Source organism: Pistacia vera, unplaced genomic scaffold (assembly GCF_008641045.1).
Source record: "Pistacia vera cultivar Batoury unplaced genomic scaffold, PisVer_v2 Contig491, whole genome shotgun sequence".
NCBI classification, from domain to species: domain Eukaryota; kingdom Viridiplantae; phylum Streptophyta; class Magnoliopsida; order Sapindales; family Anacardiaceae; genus Pistacia; species Pistacia vera.
Window position 1 is genome coordinate 486,689 of NW_022196325.1, and position 20,059 is coordinate 506,747.

The 20,059-nt window shown below is 37.7% G+C and overlaps 1 protein-coding gene across 1 annotated transcript; it reads right to left on the reverse strand.

The window, feature by feature from the left end:
* Window positions 1-1,122: 1,122 nt before the first annotated feature.
* LOC116105044 (S-norcoclaurine synthase 1-like) lies at window positions 1,123-19,220 on the reverse strand. Its single transcript, XM_031391466.1, has 3 exons — window positions 19,077-19,220; window positions 10,284-10,470; window positions 1,123-1,415 (listed from the first exon to the last, which is right to left on the reverse strand). The coding sequence occupies exons 1-3, from the start codon at window positions 19,218-19,220 to the stop codon at window positions 1,123-1,125; spliced, it is 624 nt and encodes a 207-aa protein (XP_031247326.1).
* Window positions 19,221-20,059: the final 839 nt, after the last annotated feature.

A 20,059-nucleotide genomic window follows, 5' to 3' on the forward strand; every position in this document is an offset into this window, starting at 1 on the left:
AGAGTCAAAGACTATTCAATAATTTCCTTAACTTAAGCCCTCTGCAGCAATTTGGTTAACCATGCAAATGGCCTTAAAAAATTACATTACAATTCACCAAGCCTTTACATATTCCTATGAATGGGATGAGATTAGGTTTAGGAAAAAATGGGTATATTATATATATGTAAGATAATTATGTAATTAGATATAAATTATAAGAGTAATTTAATAAAGTTAATAGTAAAATCGTCGAGTCGTGTTGGGCATGATGATTATCCCAAGCTTGGCCCGTACTCGAGGTCGGACCCTAAAATCAGTCCTAGGCTTAAGTCCAAGTCCATTAACACCGAGCAAATCCTGACATTTTGGGACTGAGCCAGGCTGGATATCCAGAAATATCAGGCCTATTGTCATCCCTAATGCCTAGAATGGAACATGAGTGATGGTGAGAAATTAATCTCCTATTTTATAGGTAGCGGAATTTAACTTAAGAGTGAAAGACAGGTGATAAGGTTGGTTAGAGACATTCTCTTCTCTCATGCCATGTGTCACACTAAATGTTTTTTTTTTTTTTAATATTTGACGGGTTTTGGGCTAGTTTTCAGTCTCCTTTCATCTAGGTGGACGTCTTTGGTTTAGGCCTCGGGAGCCCAAACTTTTAGTATGGCCCGCTTTTACCATGTCATCAATCCTATACCATATTTAACTTAGGCATATTGTCAGTATTTGTTCAAATATTTTGGGCCTGTTTGTTATGGACTCTCTTATTCAGCTTCATCAACTTGGGCTAGGCTGAAAATTTCCTCTCAGCAAGTGTAATTCCGAAAACCCAAGGGTCTGTATATCAATGAATTCTCAAAGGGTTAGAGCAGTTTCTTATTATGTTATTAATATGAATAAAAAGTATAACTTAATTACCAATGAAAATTCGAGTACGCAACCGACATAAAAAGATAATTGTCTCTGCATGATTCAAATTGAATCTCATAACCAGGAAAACATAATGCAATTAATATATGTTAAATATAAAGAGTTCCACATGTAGCCATCAGAACAAAAAATGAATTTCTTCTACATAGCTTAACTCTTACAATTTATTATATTATGTTGTAACATGGCTAGAATTGATGTCAAAACATTCTACGCAGAGGCTTTCTGGTTGCTGAGGTATTTCCCAATGGCTTCTGCCATTATTTCCAGAGGCCTGGTGGTAACTTCAGAAGCAAGATTGGCTAATTTATCATCGACCTCATACTCAATTGAAGATTTAATAATACTTGATTCACCACCTTTCTCAATAATTTCCAGCCGAATTATATAGGATTCAAATCCAAGTACTTTAAACCCTCCTTCAATCATTTCTGTTTCCCTCACTCGCTTCTCTTCATCAATCTTTTTGAATATTTCCTTTATATAACCAGCTCCAGGAGTTCCTTTATAAACCACCCAAAATATATATATATATATCATTACTTATTGAAATTAACTTCCTCAAACCCATCTAGCATTTTGTTACATATCACATACTTTAATTTAGAAACAATTTTATTCTTTTTGTTAGAATACATATAAAATATATAATATAAAAAATTAAAAACAAAGAAATATGATTGTATTTTCAAAAACAATTTTAATTAGTTTAAAGCTTGAAAACAAATAATATAAGAATTTTTGTTATATCTATATTATTCATACTTTCTTATGATATGTACATATATAGTTATTCTCTAATCAGAACCATGACTATATACGACTGAATTTGAAATTTAAAAGATCATATAAATCCAATGTGAGATAAATCTAACGGTGATTAAGCATGACCCGATAAAAATAATATTAGAACGTCCTAACTAGAGAATTAATATATTCATACATGTCGTACTTTATATATAAATTAAAATTAACAATTTTAAGATCATAATAAAAGTTACTATATGTCTATTAACACATTTCTCTAAATAGTATATAAACCATAAATAAGCACAAAAAAAAAAAAAAAAAAAAAAAAAGGCGCCATTCCATTTAGCATCCTCAAACCTAGCTAGCATCCTAAACAGTACTGATACATTTTATATTACAGAAAAAAATAATGTTTATATTTTCAAAAACAGAAATAATTTAAACCTCGGATATAATATTTAAGAATTCTTATAGAAATATTTACCCAAACATTTAACTTTAAAATATATATATATTTTAAGATTTTGATGACTTCCATAAGTTATAGAGATCTGCGAACTTAAAACAAAAAGTATTTAATTAGAAAGAAGATATAATAATAGGAGGAAATGATACCATGCGAATTTAATGAATTCTATTTTCCAATTCATTGATTTTACCCTAATAGTTACATGTTTTATGTAGGGGAGATACAGTCCATAGATTCTCCTAATTATGTCAATTACAATATACCGACATAATTACAATATACCGACATAATTAAGAGATTACAGGATATCAAAAATATTATGAGTATCCTAAAATTGACAAAATTAAGAGATTACATAATATTTTGGAAATATTTAGGGAATCTCAACACTCCCTCTCAAGTTGTGCGTAGATGTCACACATGTCAAACTTGTCTAAAACTTGTGAGAAAATACGTCTGTAGACAGCCTTAGTATGAATATCGGCCAATTGATCCTTTGATCGAATCTTGGGCAATTCAATAATATTTTCATCCAGTTTTTCTTTGATGGAAAACCTGTCTACTTCAACATGCTTCATACGATCATGTTAAACTGGATTGTGAGCAATATCACATGCTGCTTTATTGTCACAATATAACTGGATTGGTTGATTAGATTGATAGCCCAAATCTTGCAATAGAAATCTTAGCCACAAAGCTTCACAAATCCCAAGTGTGATTCCCCTAAATTGTGCTTCAGCGCTTGAGCGTGCCACAACATTTTGTTTCTTGCTTCTCCACGTGACTAGATTACCTCCTACAAAAGCGAAATAACCAGAAGTAGATCGTCTATCATCCACTACTCCAGCCTAATCAGCATCAGTATATGCATTCCATTTTGGTAGTCCTTGTTTTTAGAAAATAAGATTCCCTTTCCAGGAGCATGTTTTAAATATCTCAAGATACACATAATTGCATTCATATGCTGCTTTCCAGGATTATGCATGAATTGACTAACTATACTCAATGCATAAGCAAGATCTGCCCTAGTGTGAGACAAGTACATCAATCTTTTCACAAGTGTCTGGTATCTCCCTTTGTCAACTGGTACTTGATCAGTCTTGACTCCTAATTTCAAACCTTCTTCAATTGGTGTATCAGTTGGTTGACATGCTGACATACCAGTTTCTTGCAGCACATCCAAGGCATACTTTCTTTGTGATAGGAAGATACCTTTGTTAGATCAAGACACTTCGATTCCAAGAAAAACTTTCAAAGAACCTAAGTCCTTCATCTTGAATTCCTCTGATAAGTACTTTTGCAGAGCCTTCCTTTCTTCTGGATCATTTCCTATAACCACCATATCATCCACATATACAATAAGTGTAGTGATCTTTCCTTGCTATATTTTAAGAAACAGTGTGTAATCTGAATTGCTTTGATGGTAGCCAAAAAATTTCATAGCTTTGGTGAACCTCCCAAACCATGCCCTTGGAGATTGTTTTAACCCATACAATGACTTTTAACTTACAAACCTTTTGGCTATGCCTCCTTGGAAGGATACACCCTAGTGGAGGATCCATGTAGATCTCTTCAGATAATTCTCTATGTAGGAAAACATTCTTCACATCAAACTGCTATAATGGCTAGTCCAGGTTTGCAGCCAAAGATAACAAGACACATGTCGTGTCGATTTTGGCTACAGGTGCAAATGTCTCTGTATAGTCTATCCCATGACTTTGGGTGTACTCCTTTGCTACTAGTCTTACTTTAAATCGTTCAATTGTGTCATTAGCTTTATACTTCATAGTGTAAACCCATCGACATCCAACAGTCTTCTTTCCTAGTGGATGATCAACAAGTTCCCAAGTCTCATTCTTCTGTAACAATTTCATCTCTTCATTCATGGCAACTTTCCACTTTGGATTAGATAAGGCTTCTTGCACACTGTTAGGAATAGATAAAGCAGATAATTGATTCACAAATGACAAATTTGATTCTGATAGACGATGGTTAGACACATAATGACTCATGGGATATTTGACCTTACTAGATAGCTCAAGTTCGTATGTTAGTTTAGAAATCCCTCTAGTATTACATGGTGGTAATCGTTTCCTAATTGGTTCAAACTCAATTGGTTTAGACTCAATTGGTTCAGTCTCTAAATCAGGAACATTCTCATCGAATGATGGATATGACATACCAGGAATGAAGGACTCAAATTGAGAAGTTTTTATGGACAGGTTTGATACCACTTCCACATTTTCATCATCCACTTCATCTTCCTATCGATCAATAGGCTTCGTTTGTGTCTCATAGCCTCTCACATCTTGAACAACATCTTGAACAGCATAGTCAAAAGTCTAAATTTTTTCTTGACAGTACTACCCCTGAAGTTCAGACTCAGAAGAAAAATACATTGCTTCTTCATGGAAAACAACATCCATCGTCACAAATGTTTGGTAAGCTGGAGGATGATAGCATCAATACCCTTTTTGATGAACACCATACCCAATGAAAACACATTTTAAAGCACGAGGGGACAACTTGTTGCATTGATGTTTATGGAGGTGAACAAAGGCGATACAGCCAAAAACATGAGGCGGTAAGTTTGGAACCATTGGAGCATTCATTGCTTTGCCAAGAGCCTAAAAAGGTGTCTAGAACCCAATAGAGCTAGAGAGTACCCTATTGATTAGGTAGGCTGTAGAAGTAAGTGCTTCTCTGCAAAAGGATACGAGCAGATCTTGTTCGTAGAGTCCTTGCCTCTACCTTGTCGTCAGGCAAGGTCCTGTCCCTGAGATATTGAATGATAGGGGTCATCCAGGAATCTGATTTTGTTACATTCACGGCCTGTTCGATCGGGCTAATACTGGGGGTCTCGATGAATCGAACAGGAATGCTCTCCAGTGTATCTGAGTCTAATGACGAGGCTATCATTGCCAAGGTATCTTCCACAGAGTTGCTCTCTCTAGGAATTTGTGTGATCATGAAGTGCCTGAACGACTCGAGTGCGGCCTTAGCTTTCTTCAGATAGCTGATCATATTTTCTTCCTTGGCTTGGTACTCTCCCAAAATCTGGTTAACGACCAGCATGGAGTCGCTGTGGATACTAATCGCGGTTGCACCCATTTCTCTGGCCAACCGCAGTCCAGCGAGCAGAGCTTCATACTCGGCCTCATTATTGGTTGCCTTAAAACCAAACCGGAGAATGCCATGAATGTGAGCCCCTTCGGGACTCAAAAGGAGAAGACCTGCCCCAGCCCTCTTTCTGTTCAATGATCCATTGACATAGAGGCTCCAAGTCGATAGATTTTGAGCAGTTTCCTGAATGACTTCATTGGGCTGTTGCTTCAACTCATTCGTCGGATGATATGAGAATTCTGATATAAAGTCGACAACAGCCTGCCCTTTGATAGTTGATTTCGGTCTGTACTTTAGATCAAACTGACTTAATTCCATGACCCATTTAAGCAGTTTACCTGATGCCTCTGGCTTCTGGAAGACCTTCCTGAGCAGGTAATTAATCATTATATGGATCGTATAGGCGTGGAAGTAAGGTCGCAACTTTCTAGAAGCGATCAGCAGGGCATGGGCTAACCGTTCCATTTTCGGATACCACATCTTGGCATCCAACATACACTTGCTCACGTAATACACTGGTCATTAGACCCTGTCCTCTTCCTGAACTAAGGCTACACTGACCACGAACTGAGAGACGGATAGATACAAAAGGAGGATCTCTTATGGGAGAGGCTTCGATAGAAGATGTGGCTTCCCAAGGTGCTCTTTAATACTCTGGAATGCCTGTTCACACTCGGGAGTCCACTCAAACTTTTTATTGGCCCTTAGAACATTGAAGAATTGCAAGCAACGATCTGTTGCCTTCGATATGAAGCAATTGAGTGCCGCTATTCGCCCATTGAGGCTCATGACCTACTTTTTGTTGGTCGGGCTTTTCATATTGAGGAGAGCTTGGATTTTCTTAAGGTTAATCTTTATTCCCCATTGGTTAACCATGTATCCTAGGAATTTTTCCAAGGATACTTCGAATGAGCACTTGAGGGGGTTTAGCTTCATTCTGTATTGCTGGAGGATTTGGAACATCTCAGCGAGATGTGCTATCTGATCTGAAGCGACATGTGACTTGACCAGCATGTCATCTACATAGACCTCCATCGATTTTTTGATCTGTTCGGAGATAATTCGGTTAACCAACCGCTGGTAAGTTGTGCCAACGTTCTTGAGGCTAAAGGACATAACTTTATAGCAGTACAGCCCCCGATATGTAACAAAGGACGTATGCTTTTCGTCCAGCACGTACATCAGAATTTGATTGTATCTCGAGTATGCATCCATGAAACTAAGCAGCTCGTGCCCGGAGATGGCATCCATGAGCTGGTCGATTCTAGGTAAGGGAAAGCTATCTTTCGGGCATGCCTTGTTGAGGTCGGTGAAGTCAACATAGGTCTGCCATTTGCCATTGGGCTTCTTTACTAGAACCGGGTTGGCAACCTAGGTCAGATAGAGTGTTTCTCGGATGGATCCATTTCGAAGAAGATTATTTGCCTCAAGTTTTAAGGCGGCATATCGTTCTGGATCTATCGCTCTTCTCTTTTAGCTAATCGGCTTGGCTTCACTGTCGATGTTCAATGCATGGCTAATAATATCCGAGCTGATCTCGACCATATCCGCATGCGACCATGCAAACACATCGATATTCTCTCTAAGGAAGCTAGTCAGTTCGGTGGCGAGCGGGGGGTTAAGATTGCTCCCAATCCTTAATACTCTGCTCGGCTTGCTCTGGTCGACTGATACTTCAGACAGATTCTCAACTGGCCTACTGGAGGGGTATTCCTGAATACGAGGATCCATATTATCCTCGGCTGGGCCAGGCTGTGACTCGATCCGACTGATCGCCATCGCCTGTCGGGGAATGTCGCACGAGATACCTTTCCCTTTGCATGCCATCTGCACTGCTTTTACATAACAGTCGCGAGATACGCGCTGAGATTCGCTATCTTCCCCTATCCCCGTCGGGGTGGGGAACTTCATCTTTAGATGGTATATCGAGGTGACTACCTTGAAGTTTCTCAGCAGAGGTCGCCCTAGGATACCATTAAAAGCGGATGGGCAATCCACTACCAAGAACTCAGTTACCTTGGTCACTTCGTCAAAGTCACCCAGCGTGACTGGAAGTAAGATCATTCCTTTGGGGATCAAGTGGTCCCCTGTAAAATCATATAGGGGGATTGAGGCGGGCTTCAAGTCAGCCTCGTCCAAGTTCATTCTTTCGAAAGCTATCTGGAAAAGGATGTTCACAACACTTCCATTATCCACCAATATTCTGTGGACATTATGACGCCCTATCAAGGGCGTGATCACAAGAGTGTCATCGTGGGGATGATGCAATCAAACTACATCTTTTTCGGAGAAGGTAATTTCCTCCTCTCTGCGAACCTTTTGTGGTCACTAGGTCGTGCTCATCACACTGATGGGATCATGATAGGCTGCGCGAGCATATCTTTCCTGGGCATCTCGCGAGTTGGTTGCGAGGTGCGGTCCCCCAAAGATCAAATTGATGTTGTATATACCTTTGCAATCACAACGCTTCTTTCTTGGTTCCCTTTGATTTTTCTCTTGTGCGGGAGTGGAGTCATCAATATATTCCTTGAAATGCCCCTGCTTGATGAGGTCTTCAATTGCCTGTTTGAGAGCTAGGCACTCATCGGTGTGATGCCCATTATCCCAATGAAAACGATAGTATTTTTTACCATTTCTAGCTGATGGGGGATTTTTCATGGGCTCAGGCTCTCTGAGTAAGCTAGCTTCTTCTGACTTGTCAAGAATAGGCGATACAGACACATTCAAAGGCGTATACTGATTTCGGTCGCGATCGCGATGAGGAACTGGAGCATAAGAAGTTTTGGGCTCATAGCGCGGTTTCTTTCATTTTCGTTGATCGTAAGTAGCCCATCTGCGGTCAACTCTCCTACTTTCCCCTCGACCAGGCGCACTACCTGAAGCACCGGGGTTGCGACGGTAGAGCGTCGCCACAGAATTTTTAATTCGGAGCTACTTCTCCACAAGGTTATAAAAACAGGTAAGGGAAACATCATCCTCAGCCTATAACTTTTTCCACAGGTCGGTCTGTGGGCGAACTCCCGCTATGATGAGAGTCCGAACAAACTCTTCGGGAGTGTGAGCTACCTTATTAAGCTCTCTGTGGAATCAATCGATGTACGATTGGAGGGATTCATCCATCTCTTGCCTTATATTGCTGAGGTAGCTCAAAGGCATTGAAAACTTTCGGTTTGCTTGGAAATGCCTTAGGAATGTCACGCTCACCTGAGGCCACGAGCTGATCGATCCCGCTGGGAGCGACTTGAACCATCGTTTAGCATAAGAGGTTAGAGTTACTGCTAAACAACGACACTTTGCCAAATCTGAAACCTGGTGAAGCTCCATCAGGTTGTTGAATTCATACAAGTGATCCAACAGATAAGAATTTCCATCGAACGCCCGCATCTCAGGCATTCAAAATCTTGATGGGAGAGGGTTGGCTAATACTACTAGAGAAAAGGGAGATGCTGCTGTGACCTACCCTTGCTCGTTTTGCTGAGCTTTTAGCTGATCTAGAGCTCGCTATAGCTCTTCAATCTGAGGCAGCGGAGCTATTTGGGGATTGCTTTCACCTATACGAGTTCGCCCCTCGCGATTGCACTTGAGAAAGGTCTGGAGATCAGATTCCACTTCGCCTTGGCTGGTAGTTCCGGCCGCTCTCGACACACGCTGGCTAGAGCTGTGTGATGGCGATGAATGGTGCGAGGAATTTTCACGACCTTCGCGGTGGTACGAACCGCCCCGCGGAGTGTAGGAACCTCCCGCACAACTATGATCATGATTATTTCTCTGGCGGTGATGAGAATCGCCCCGCCAAACACTTTTATAAGGGTTTTCATGAGATGTGGCATGGGACGGCTGCGACTTTTCACCGAGTTTTAACGCCATGGGCATTCTACTCGAGACGTGGTCGGTGTTTGCCGGCCCTTTGGAGCCCTTAGGCCCATTTTTTGCCACTTGCTTACCCTTCCTTTAGCGCGTTGCAGTGCTCGCGGCACGGGCTATTGCCCTTTGCCGCGCTTTTGCCCGACCTATAGGCTTTTTTGGCGGTTGCACCGCCTCATTTGATTCGGGTGGCATGCCCTGGTCCAAACGGTCCAACCTTTGACCGTCTGGAGAGTATTGTCGAACCTCTATAGGTAGCTTCTGATGGCAGGGTCAAGTTCTGAACTTGAAGGGATATCCCCCGTGACATTTTGCAGAACCAAAGGTACCTCGGGAGAGGTGTCCTTCTATATTTGGGGGATCTCCTCAGCACCCTAATAGGTTCGCTCAGGTTCAAGTCGGCGAGCCATTTGCTGTTATAGGACCAGTAAGTTAGAGATTCTCCTGATGAAGGACGAATACTAAATCAGACCCTCTTTCTAGTGCCAAACTGTTGATGCGTGATTTTGACACCAACCAAACGCACATGTGAAATGCTGAGCTAGCCCAGAAGACACACGTGGATGAGAGAGTGAGAGTAAAACCAATGGAGAACAGTGTTTAAAGTGGTTCGGATGCTCAAGAAAGCAAATCCTACATCCACTGATTTAGTATTAATAATAGTGGTCAGGTCGCATTCAGCGAGATGACTTACAAATGATTACACGAGAGTAAAAGAATGTTATTTTTCTTTAGAGAGATTAGCTAATCCCCCAAATAAAAGAGGAGCTCTCAATTTATAGTAGGATGGGTTAAGGTTATGATTACTAAATCTGTGAGTTGGTGGGATTATCCATGCAAATCCTTCTTTATGTCCCATTGCCCACCTTCTAGAGCGATTTACGCGATTTGGTGCAGGGATTAGACACGTGGAATCACTCTAGCTCCTGGCTGGTCTGACGCGCACCCACTGCCCTGATAGGGGCATGCCGTCCATGTCATTGTGTGACGTGGCTGCCTCTAACTGGATGCGAACCTACCTAAGCTCTGACTTTTTATGTTGACTGAGTTTTACGTCAGCCCTACTTTTTCAGGCATAACAACTTATAACTGGAAATTAATCGAATTATAGATTTTTGAGCTGAGAACTTAGAATAACAAGTATCTAGAAAGAAAATTTTAATACCTGTAGGAAATGTAAGCTTAACAATGGTGCCAACACCGCCATCGCCTTCAATAACTTCTACCTTTCCGAGAACATCTGGTAGTAATTTATCCATAAGTCTTCCCAGCTCTAGCCCCTTGTAGATGTCCCACATCGCACTTGCCGCCATGCCTACCACCGTTTCCGCCGAGACTTGTGATGCGTGTTTCTTACAACATGCAAAATGTAGCAAGTATACTAGTCGCTCAAGTAATAAAATGATGAGTAGAGTATCATTCCCACGAGGATTGTTAGCAAAGCACTGAGTTTCCTAATGTTATCAAGTTGAAGCAATCGAATTCTTTGGATTGGTGGGAGCAAATTCTAATTAAAAACAACAATGAATTTTAAACTAAGATTAAAACGTAATTAAGAAAGCAATATGAAAACACGGATAATCAATTCAAGTAAAACGGGTAGGGTTTTGACTTCATTTGGATTTTTATGGGTTAAACCTAAAAATTACACTACATTCACATTCATATGCAATGGTTGTAAATCGAACTCACTAATATGTTAAACATACCCTCTCAGGCTATATTTTCCTATTCATCCTTATTAACCTTCCGCACCCAACAAATTGAAGATTAATAATTCCAAACTCATTAAGCAAAAGAATCCTATAATGATTTCATTAATTCTTGAATCTATCTCTAGCATCCAATACTATAATGGTGATTACCCAAGAAGCCTAACATGATTCATTTCTCAATCTCACCATGTTCATCACATATAGCATTAAAAATCAGAGTAACACACAACAAACTGAATCAAGATTCATCATTGAAAAACAAGCAAAAGATGGAGAAATCTTCTCTAATTTGAAGTCCAAATCTTCAATAATCTTCTCCTTCCATGAGCTGCCTCCCAAATGACAAACCAAGACTCTTTTCTCTTCCTTTTCGCTCTAATTTATACCTCTCTCACTTAAGGATGAAGCCCTAGCAAGCCAAAACGCGTCGTTTTATTTTTAAATCTGACGCAGGTTTCGCCACGGCGAAGACTTTCGGGCCGAAAATGAGCATGAAAAAGTCTGAATCTAGAAAAGTGTTAAACATATTAATTGTAGCAAAAATGCTATACCCATCGAAAACTTGCACCGAAAAATTGCACCAAAACACGTGGAAGCCGCCACGTTGCACCTATTGAAAACAGACATATGATGAATGGTCGTCCTGCTAATTTGGACGGCCGTCCCCCTATATGGGCCGGCACGGCCGTCCAAATTAGAAGGACAGCCGTCCAAATTATCAGGACGGCCGTCCAAATTTTAGGGACGGCCGTCCCTAAATGATGGACGGCCGTCCCCAGTTTGTAAAATTTGTTTATTATTAATTTTTTTTTTTTTAATATAATGTAAATATGGACGGCCGTCCCTAGTATATGGACTGGCGTCCATCTACTAGGGACGGCCGTCCAAACTACATGGACGCCAGTCCATCTACTAGGACGGCTGTCCAAAATACATGGACTGGCATCCATGTTAAAATTTTTTTTTTTAATTAATAATAACGAATGGCTTGCCTAATACGCTTCATTTAGCCTAATACGCTTCATTTAAGCGCCCAATTTTTTTCTTCTCTTTGCCTTCCTCTCCCTTATTTGTTTTTCTTCTGTTCTTCGTCTGCGCCATTTGGTTTTCTTAGCTTCTCCTTCTTGCGTGTTGTGATTCCTTGACGCCGGTTACTTCCTCAACAGCCAAGCACCAGCAGCAATATCTCGTCCAAGCACCAGCAGCAATATCTCGTCCTACAGAGATAACCTTGAAACAAAAGTAAATATCAAAACTGCTAAAGCTAGGATTTGTTTGTGAAGGTAAAGAATTTTTGACTTATTTTATATTCTATTTTAGATTGAATATATGTTTGAATGGATTGAATACATGTTTTTTAGATTGAATATATGTTTGAATGGATTGAATACATGTTTGATAGATAATATTTGTTGGTGACAGTTGTGAACTAGATTCGTGAACGTAAAAACTGGTATTAGTTGTGCATGAAATAACTGAATATGGAAGAGTCCAGTTTTCCTCGTTTCAATGATGTTGAGGTAAATTGTTTTAGAAACTTTTTTAAATATGGTGTATTGTATTGTTTATTATGATGCGTTTACATTTTAATTTTATTTATTATAAAACCATTGAATCAGGATAATGAATGTGATGAATTAGAAGATACGGGATGTGCAGAGGAAGAAGTGGAGCCTCATATTGGAATGGTGTTTGATTCAGTTGATAGTTTGGTGAAGTATTACAGAAGGTATGGGAATAAAATGGGTTTTGAAGCAATGATACGTACGTCAAAGAAANTCTTTCGTGGTCACTCAAAGTGCCCACTGGTCATTGTACAAAACACTATTCCTTGGGGCGCCTTTTCCTTTTCCTATTTGGTAGTCTTTTGTCTACTCTTCTTTGTCTTACACTTTTTGCAACTTTGAAGTACTATCATGTGCTTAAAAGTGGGGCTTACGAAAGTAACCATTTTATAGAGATTTCCTTTTTTTTTTTCTTGAAACAATTTTAGGGTTTGGTTTATTCAAAACAGGCTTATGGAAATAGAAATTACCGAAGTGAATCTTCTCTTAATATAGAACCTGTTTGATAGATTATTTAAAAAATGTTATTATGAAAAAGTGTTTTAAGTTAAGTTGAGTTGGATTAAATTGAATATGATCAGATTCAAAGTTGGATAAAATACTGGAATAATTGTTTGGTACATTTTTTTGAAAAAAAAATATAGACAAAATAGTTGTTTAGTACATTTTTTGAAATGATTTATTAATAATTTTAACCCCCTATATTTGTTAATTTAGCTAAACACTCACACAATAAAAATTTAAAAATAAACTAAAGCACCCTAACCACCCAAGAGGATAGCTGACCACCACCGTCGAACGACAGTCGATAGTCATCGAAACAGCACATGAGCAGTTGGATCGAATCAGTTGTGCGCCGATATGACCATTTTTTTGCCAAATCTAGGGTCAAAGATTTGGTCGTTGACGGCCAGATAAGCGCATGACCAACCAAATCTGACTGGTTGTACGCTATTCCAACCACGTTGGCCGACAGTGGTGGTTTTGGTGGATTGAAAGGAGAGAAAAATGAGAAGAAGAGAAAGAAAAAAATGTTTTAAGTTGAATAGAGTTGGATAGAAAAATGTTTTGAATTGACTAATCTGAAAACAAGTCTCCTTCTCTTTTCGTTTTTAGACAAAAAAATGTTATTTGATTTGGATAAATTTTCAGAATAATAATCTTAATAAGTAAACAAACGCTTATTCTATTTTTTAATCTAAATAGGATAACAAAACAATTATTCAAAATGGTATAACAAATAAAGACAGTTTTTCTGAAGAAATTGTTGGTTGTTTAGTTAGACACAAATAAAAGAGCTTTAATGCTTTATAAATTGTTTTAATATAAAGATAAGGATAAAGCAAAATGTTTAAAATAGCGTGGAGCTATATTTGACGTTTCAAAGCTTCAAATAACTTTTTGAAATAATTATAATAGAAAACGACCCAACGTACCTGTAAAACAACCGATTTAATCACCTATAAACTTTTTGTTTGGCTACAAATAACTTTCAACATTAGAAAAACTCTTTTTTACTGGTAGATGAGTCAACTCAACAAAAGTTTATGGACTTCTTTCCTTATTTATCTAATTTTTCATTGAATAGACCGAAATATTATCTTATATAACATCATTTTCACAACTAAATAGGTTGTTCACGTTCAACAATTTAACCGTCAAATGTGTCAGATTCTATCGAGTGTGACTCCTATTTAGAAGGAAATATACATCATATTAGATGTACTTGACAACATAATTCACATATTACTTTTTTTTTTAATTAATTAACATAATTATGGGTGGTTTATTGTTTTTATCCATATTCCTAATCTTATTCTTTAAATATTGTTTGACACGTTATTTTTGAAATATTAAACTATTTTTAATTACTTTTAGAACCCATAAATTTATTAATTTCATTAAATACCCCCAAGAAAAAAAGTTTAAAAACTAACAAAAACACCTCTATCCACCAATATTTGCCAGATTCCGGCAACCACCACCGGTGGTAGCCGAAATTTGTCACAACAGTCACACGACCACTGGAAATGACCGATAATGGTCAGATCCGTGGTGGATCTGGCCGTCAGCGACAACCAAAGAAATAGCCGTCGTTGATTGTCAACGATGACCAAATCTTGGACACCGTTGACAGACAACGATGGTCATATATTTGGTCGTCGAAGGCCACATCCGGCCTTAGATTTGGCCTTTTCCGACCAGATCCGTGGTGGATATGGCTGGAAAAGGCCATATTGATCGAATACCCGCCAGATCCGACCGGTATGTGTAGTTATCCAATTTTCCGGCCATATTCCGACGGTAGTGGCCAAAATTTAGCACTGCGGGTGGTAGAGGTGTTTTTATCATTTTACAATATTTTAATATATTGGGGTGTTTATTAAATTAGTAAACCTTGGGGGCTTTTTATAAATTTTTAAATTTTATCTCGTAATACCCCCCTATCCAACTATCCAATACTATCCCCAAAATCCTACCCAAAATAATAAACCAAACACACCTTATATTATTTTATAACATATATTAATAAAATTCGTTTTATATAATTTTATTATCTATATTATTAATAAACAAACTTAATTTTTTTTTTTATATCAACCATAAAATTTACCCAATTTAATAAAACACAAGCAAACTCATGTTTACTAAAAAGAGAAATCAAAACACAAGAAGTCCATTACTTTAGGTTTAAAGAAGCGACACGTGACACGTTATGGTACCAGACAAATCATGTTTGAATAACAACTCTAATAAAAGGCTTCCACGAGGTACACGTGGAAATTGTGCACATTTTTGACAAAAATGTCGACAGCTGGCACCAATTAAGACAAAAGCTTGTAGGGAATGCCGGGAATAATGCTATGCTCAAATAAAAATAAATAAATAAATTGCATAATTTTCGTATGAAATTATTTTTCTTTATTCTGTAAGGGGGACAAAATCGACATGGTATATATCATATATATTTGGGAGTATTACGGTACCGTTGCCAGTGAGAGTTATCGGTTTCTTTCTTTGGTAGAATATAAACCTTTAACTTATTCGAATTGAGAACATTATCTATTTAATATTATATTATAAATATATTTTATACCTGTTCATGGATTAAAACCACATAAATGCTAAACACATCGTTATTCATTTTAAAATTAATATATTTCTAACAACTTATTACTCAGACAATGGTTATCCAATCATCATGTGATTAGATAAGATCTTTAAGCGAACAATAAGATATTACAATGAATTACTTACGAGAGAAAAAAAGACAATTATCAATAAATACCTCAACATAAAACATTCATTATAAAGTAATGGTGCAGCAACATTCAACATTTGGATTTTAATGGTTTAATAAAAAATCACAGTTGTATCAATAATAAACCAACAAAGTTCAACAATTAAATTGTATGTTGACAATTATAAATTATAATTGTATAATTAATAAGTGTTATGCATGGTTCACCATGGGAAGTTCCTGTGATATAATCACAAACATACTAATGATTTATTATGATTCGGCTGCCAAACCTTAACTTATAATATATATCATTATAGTTCAATGATGTGGTTTTTGTGTGACACAATGGCAAACATACTCATAATTCGCCACGGTTCGACACTGAACCTTAAATTGCAAAATATATCATTGTAATTTGCCCAACAGATAATCAAATACAAAGATACCAAAAACTATATACAAATATCAGATGCAATTACTTTAGCGTGTCACAATAAACAAATAAAAACAGTTATTACCTTCACCGGGATACATAAACAGCAACTTTGTTTCTTCCACAAATCATATATACCTAAATCAAATTTCACAAAAAAGTAACTGACATGAACATGAGGGAAAAAATATAAACAATAAACTAGCAAGAACATCACATATAAACATATAAAAATTATAATATCGAATACCTATACCTCAGTTTCTTACTGGTAATAATGTACCAAACGTCCAAACTACATAAATAATTACATATATATACTATGAACATCAAATTAAAGTATACAACGTATCAATCTTTTCCCATTCTCATAAATATCTCTAACCGCTTATATTAAATAGCAACACATAACACATACAATGTAACAAAATAAAAATTTATCAAACCATTCATATTCACATTAATATCTCTAAACACATACAACATATAAACCCTTTAAATTCACATAAATATATTCTGAATGACATACAAAGTATAAGACCCTTTAGATACACATAAATTTATCTGTATGTAAATAAAAACATTTATTTTCAATGTGAAACAAACGACAATCAATAAGGTTATTAATATCTGTCATTAATAACAAATAATATCAAACATCAATTACATTAAGCCACATATACCATCAAATCCAACTCATCAATCTATTCTACTTCATCATCAATAACGTCCAACCAAATGTAAAAAATTCACATCATCACCAATTAAATGCAGCCATCTGTCGGACAATCTTCCTACATGCAAAATAAAGGAATTCTACATCTTTAAAATGACTATCATATAGCATATGCCTTAGGATTATATATATTGGCTTGAATAAATTCTGCACCGGTAAAACCTATTTTAAACGATAACGTTGATAGTCAGAGACAACAAATTTTCAAAATTGCCCTATTTTTTTTCTGTTTAAACTGAATCTTAAATATGAATATATTGAGCCAATAACGTTATTATGATTAATATTGCAATATTACTCAAATATATCGTATGGTGGTAACAATCAATTTATTTGAGTTGCTTAATTAAAATATGAAAATTTTTCTTTATTTTTGTTAGTTGAAAAAAGTTCACATGGTATCATTATAACATTAGGGAGTTGACACGACCCGTCCCGACTCTCCCAATCCCGTAGGCTTCGGGCACACCCATGAGACTCGGGTGACCGAGACGTGCCATGTAAGAAAACTATGAAACCTGTTTATGAATTAAAACATCATAAAACTCTTCTAGCTAAAAAAAATTATAGGCACTCGTTTTTGTTTTTCACAAATAATTATAACATCATTTATAAACAAAAAAATACTACTGAATTTTTACAAAATGAAACGTATAGTATCAATTTTTTTTTTTTTTTAATATATCTTTACAATCATAACATGAAATAAATACATGATGAAGAAACATAAACTTTATAGTGAAAAATAAAATAAAACTATGACACATATGATGAAATGAAGTCATGTGGCTCAACCTTGAGCGAGATTCACTCCTTTGCATGATCTCCTTCTTGACCTAGTGGGGGTGGAAAAGAAAAACATTTAAAAACAAGGGGTGAGCTATAATGCTCAGTCAGTGGAGAATATATTATGCAATAAATATTTCAAATTACAAAAAAAAAAAAAAAAAAAAAAAATTCATGCTTATAATATCTCATTTCCATAAACACATTTTATAATATAAACCATATTTCATAACCAATGTTGAAATCTCTCACTACAAAAACTTCTTTCTGAAAACTTTTATGGTAACAAATCAATACTCATTTCTCTAAAAAAATCTCATTTCTAAAAACATTTCATATACAGATAGCACTTGCATTTATAAATTTCCATTTTAAATTCATGTATACAAATACAAATACATATACATATCCAAACTATCTCTCAATCACATGTGAAAACTCTCATCCAACTAGTACCCATGGGAAAATTCGTCAAACCCAACAAGATCTAATATCGCGCGGGTTGAACCACTAGATCCATCCTGTTAGGCAGAATTGGTCACCGCTCAAGCCTTTGACCAAGCGAGACCATGCATCATTCGGGTTGGCACAATCATATCCTACTAGCGATATCTGTCTCGCTCGGGCCTTCGACCCACTTGGGCCAACAAAATCATGTCTAGCGATATCTGCTTCGCTCGGGCCTTCAACCCACTTAGGCCGACAATATCAAATCATGTGTAGCGATATTTGCCTCGCTCGGGCCTTCGACCCATTTGGGCACTCTGGGAGGCATGGTCGCTGCATGTAAACACTGTTAGTAAAACAGTTCGCTATGCGAAGAATTAAAAAGAAGTCAAGATACTTACTCGGCGGGGTCTCTAAGGTCGCGTCCTTGTTAAAGAACCCATATTTCCACAAGTTCGCGGTCATCATAAGCAGCCTCGCGTCGGGACTTGCCCTGGGCAGGAAACCGAAGGTTGTGATCTGGTTCGGGTCTGCGAGTAGATCTAAGTTGGTCTTTTTGTTAACTGCTAGAAAAATAAACAGCTCGTTAGCCAAAGGCATAAATTCAATGAATTCGAAAAGAAAAAAGACCTACTCGGCTCCCGGAAGTGGCAAATGCCGTCGTGCAAAAGAAAAAGAACTTCGTCTCATACGGTCCTACATTGCTCGGGTAGCTGTGTATCCCCGCTTTTATGGTAGGTTGCCTGGACAAGTAGTAAGAATCATTGTCCTTGCTATTCTTTATGATATATGAGCAGCTGAGTTCTACTGCAGTTAGCTCGCCCATCCCGTTCTCATGACAAGTGATGTACATGGCCATGACAATCATGTACGCGTTCGATGTGAGTTGCATGGCGTGATCCTGAAAGGATCTAGGATCGACTTGACAAAAGAGTGGAAAGGGATCAACCCCCCACCCTTAATAATATCCTTGGAGATCGCGACCAACCCTAATGGTGGATACCCAACTGTACGTGTCCTATCGCGGAAGACCTTCACGCTGATAGCATACTGGTCTACCACCCTTTCGAGCTCTTCCTCGATAAGTACAGAGAAGATCTCCCGAATAGGACTCGTAGGAGCATCCTGCATGGGCGAACTGGTCCCTTCCTCGGCGCTGGTTGTTAGGGGGTCCATTTTGCTTCGTTCTACAAAAGCGACAAGCAGGGAACCATTCAGTCCTCGTACACTATTTCGTATGATGACGTGGAAAGGAAAATAAATATTTCCTTCCTTAAACCCTAGAAAAAAGCTAACAGAATGCTTAAAGGGCCAAAATCAGTGAACCTGACTCAACGGAGAATATTTCATCTCCAATGAGATACTGACAGACAGTCGTCGCATGATGGCTGTCGAAAGCAAAATTAAATCAAAACAAGAGAAGAGATTCATCTTTACCTCTTGAGATGAGAAAGATTGGCTCTTCTGCTTCGAATATCAGTCAAACACCACTCTAAAAGGCAAAGAACCAAGATTTGCAAAAGTTTCTTGCTCTCTCTGAGAATGAAAATATTGTGACTTTACCTAAAAAGAGCTTGGGGTTTATATAGCTGAGGAAGTGGCGCTTTGTTTTCCCGAAGTCAAACGACGTTTGGGCAGAAAACATATCTGACCGTTTATCACAACCACGTGTCATGAATCAACGAAGAAGAGTGACCGTCACGCCTCAAAAAATCAGATCGTCATCCATTTCCGTTGAAATACTCAAGTGACGACACGTTTTCCCTCCTCCACATTTAATGCGCCCACGTCTGCATTTAATGCTCTAATAGGGAATGTTGTTTCAGCATGACTCGCCTTTAATACGCGTGGCTGGCACTTATTACTCTTAAGACACGTCTGTTAGGGCAAAAGGTGCTTCATTTAATGTATTTGCTGCAAAAGCGCAACGGATAACATCTGAAGAGGTCGTTATGAAAAACACTTTTCGTCATGTAAAGTCACGAAGCGACGTAACTCTGCAACCTCGTCTTACA

Excerpts from the sequence above, each read along its gene's own strand:
- LOC116105044 (XM_031391466.1), bottom strand. The coding sequence starts at position 19,220 with ATGGACCCCCTAACAACCAGCGCCGAGGAAGGGACCAGTTCGCCCATG. Across the intron at positions 10,471-19,076 it reads AGTATGCTATCAGCGTGAAG|AAACACGCATCACAAGTCTC; the intron begins GTCTTCCGCGAT and ends GCATGTTGTAAG. Across the intron at positions 1,416-10,283 it reads TAAGCTTACATTTCCTACAG|GAACTCCTGGAGCTGGTTAT; the intron begins GTATTAAAATTT and ends TGGTTTATAAAG.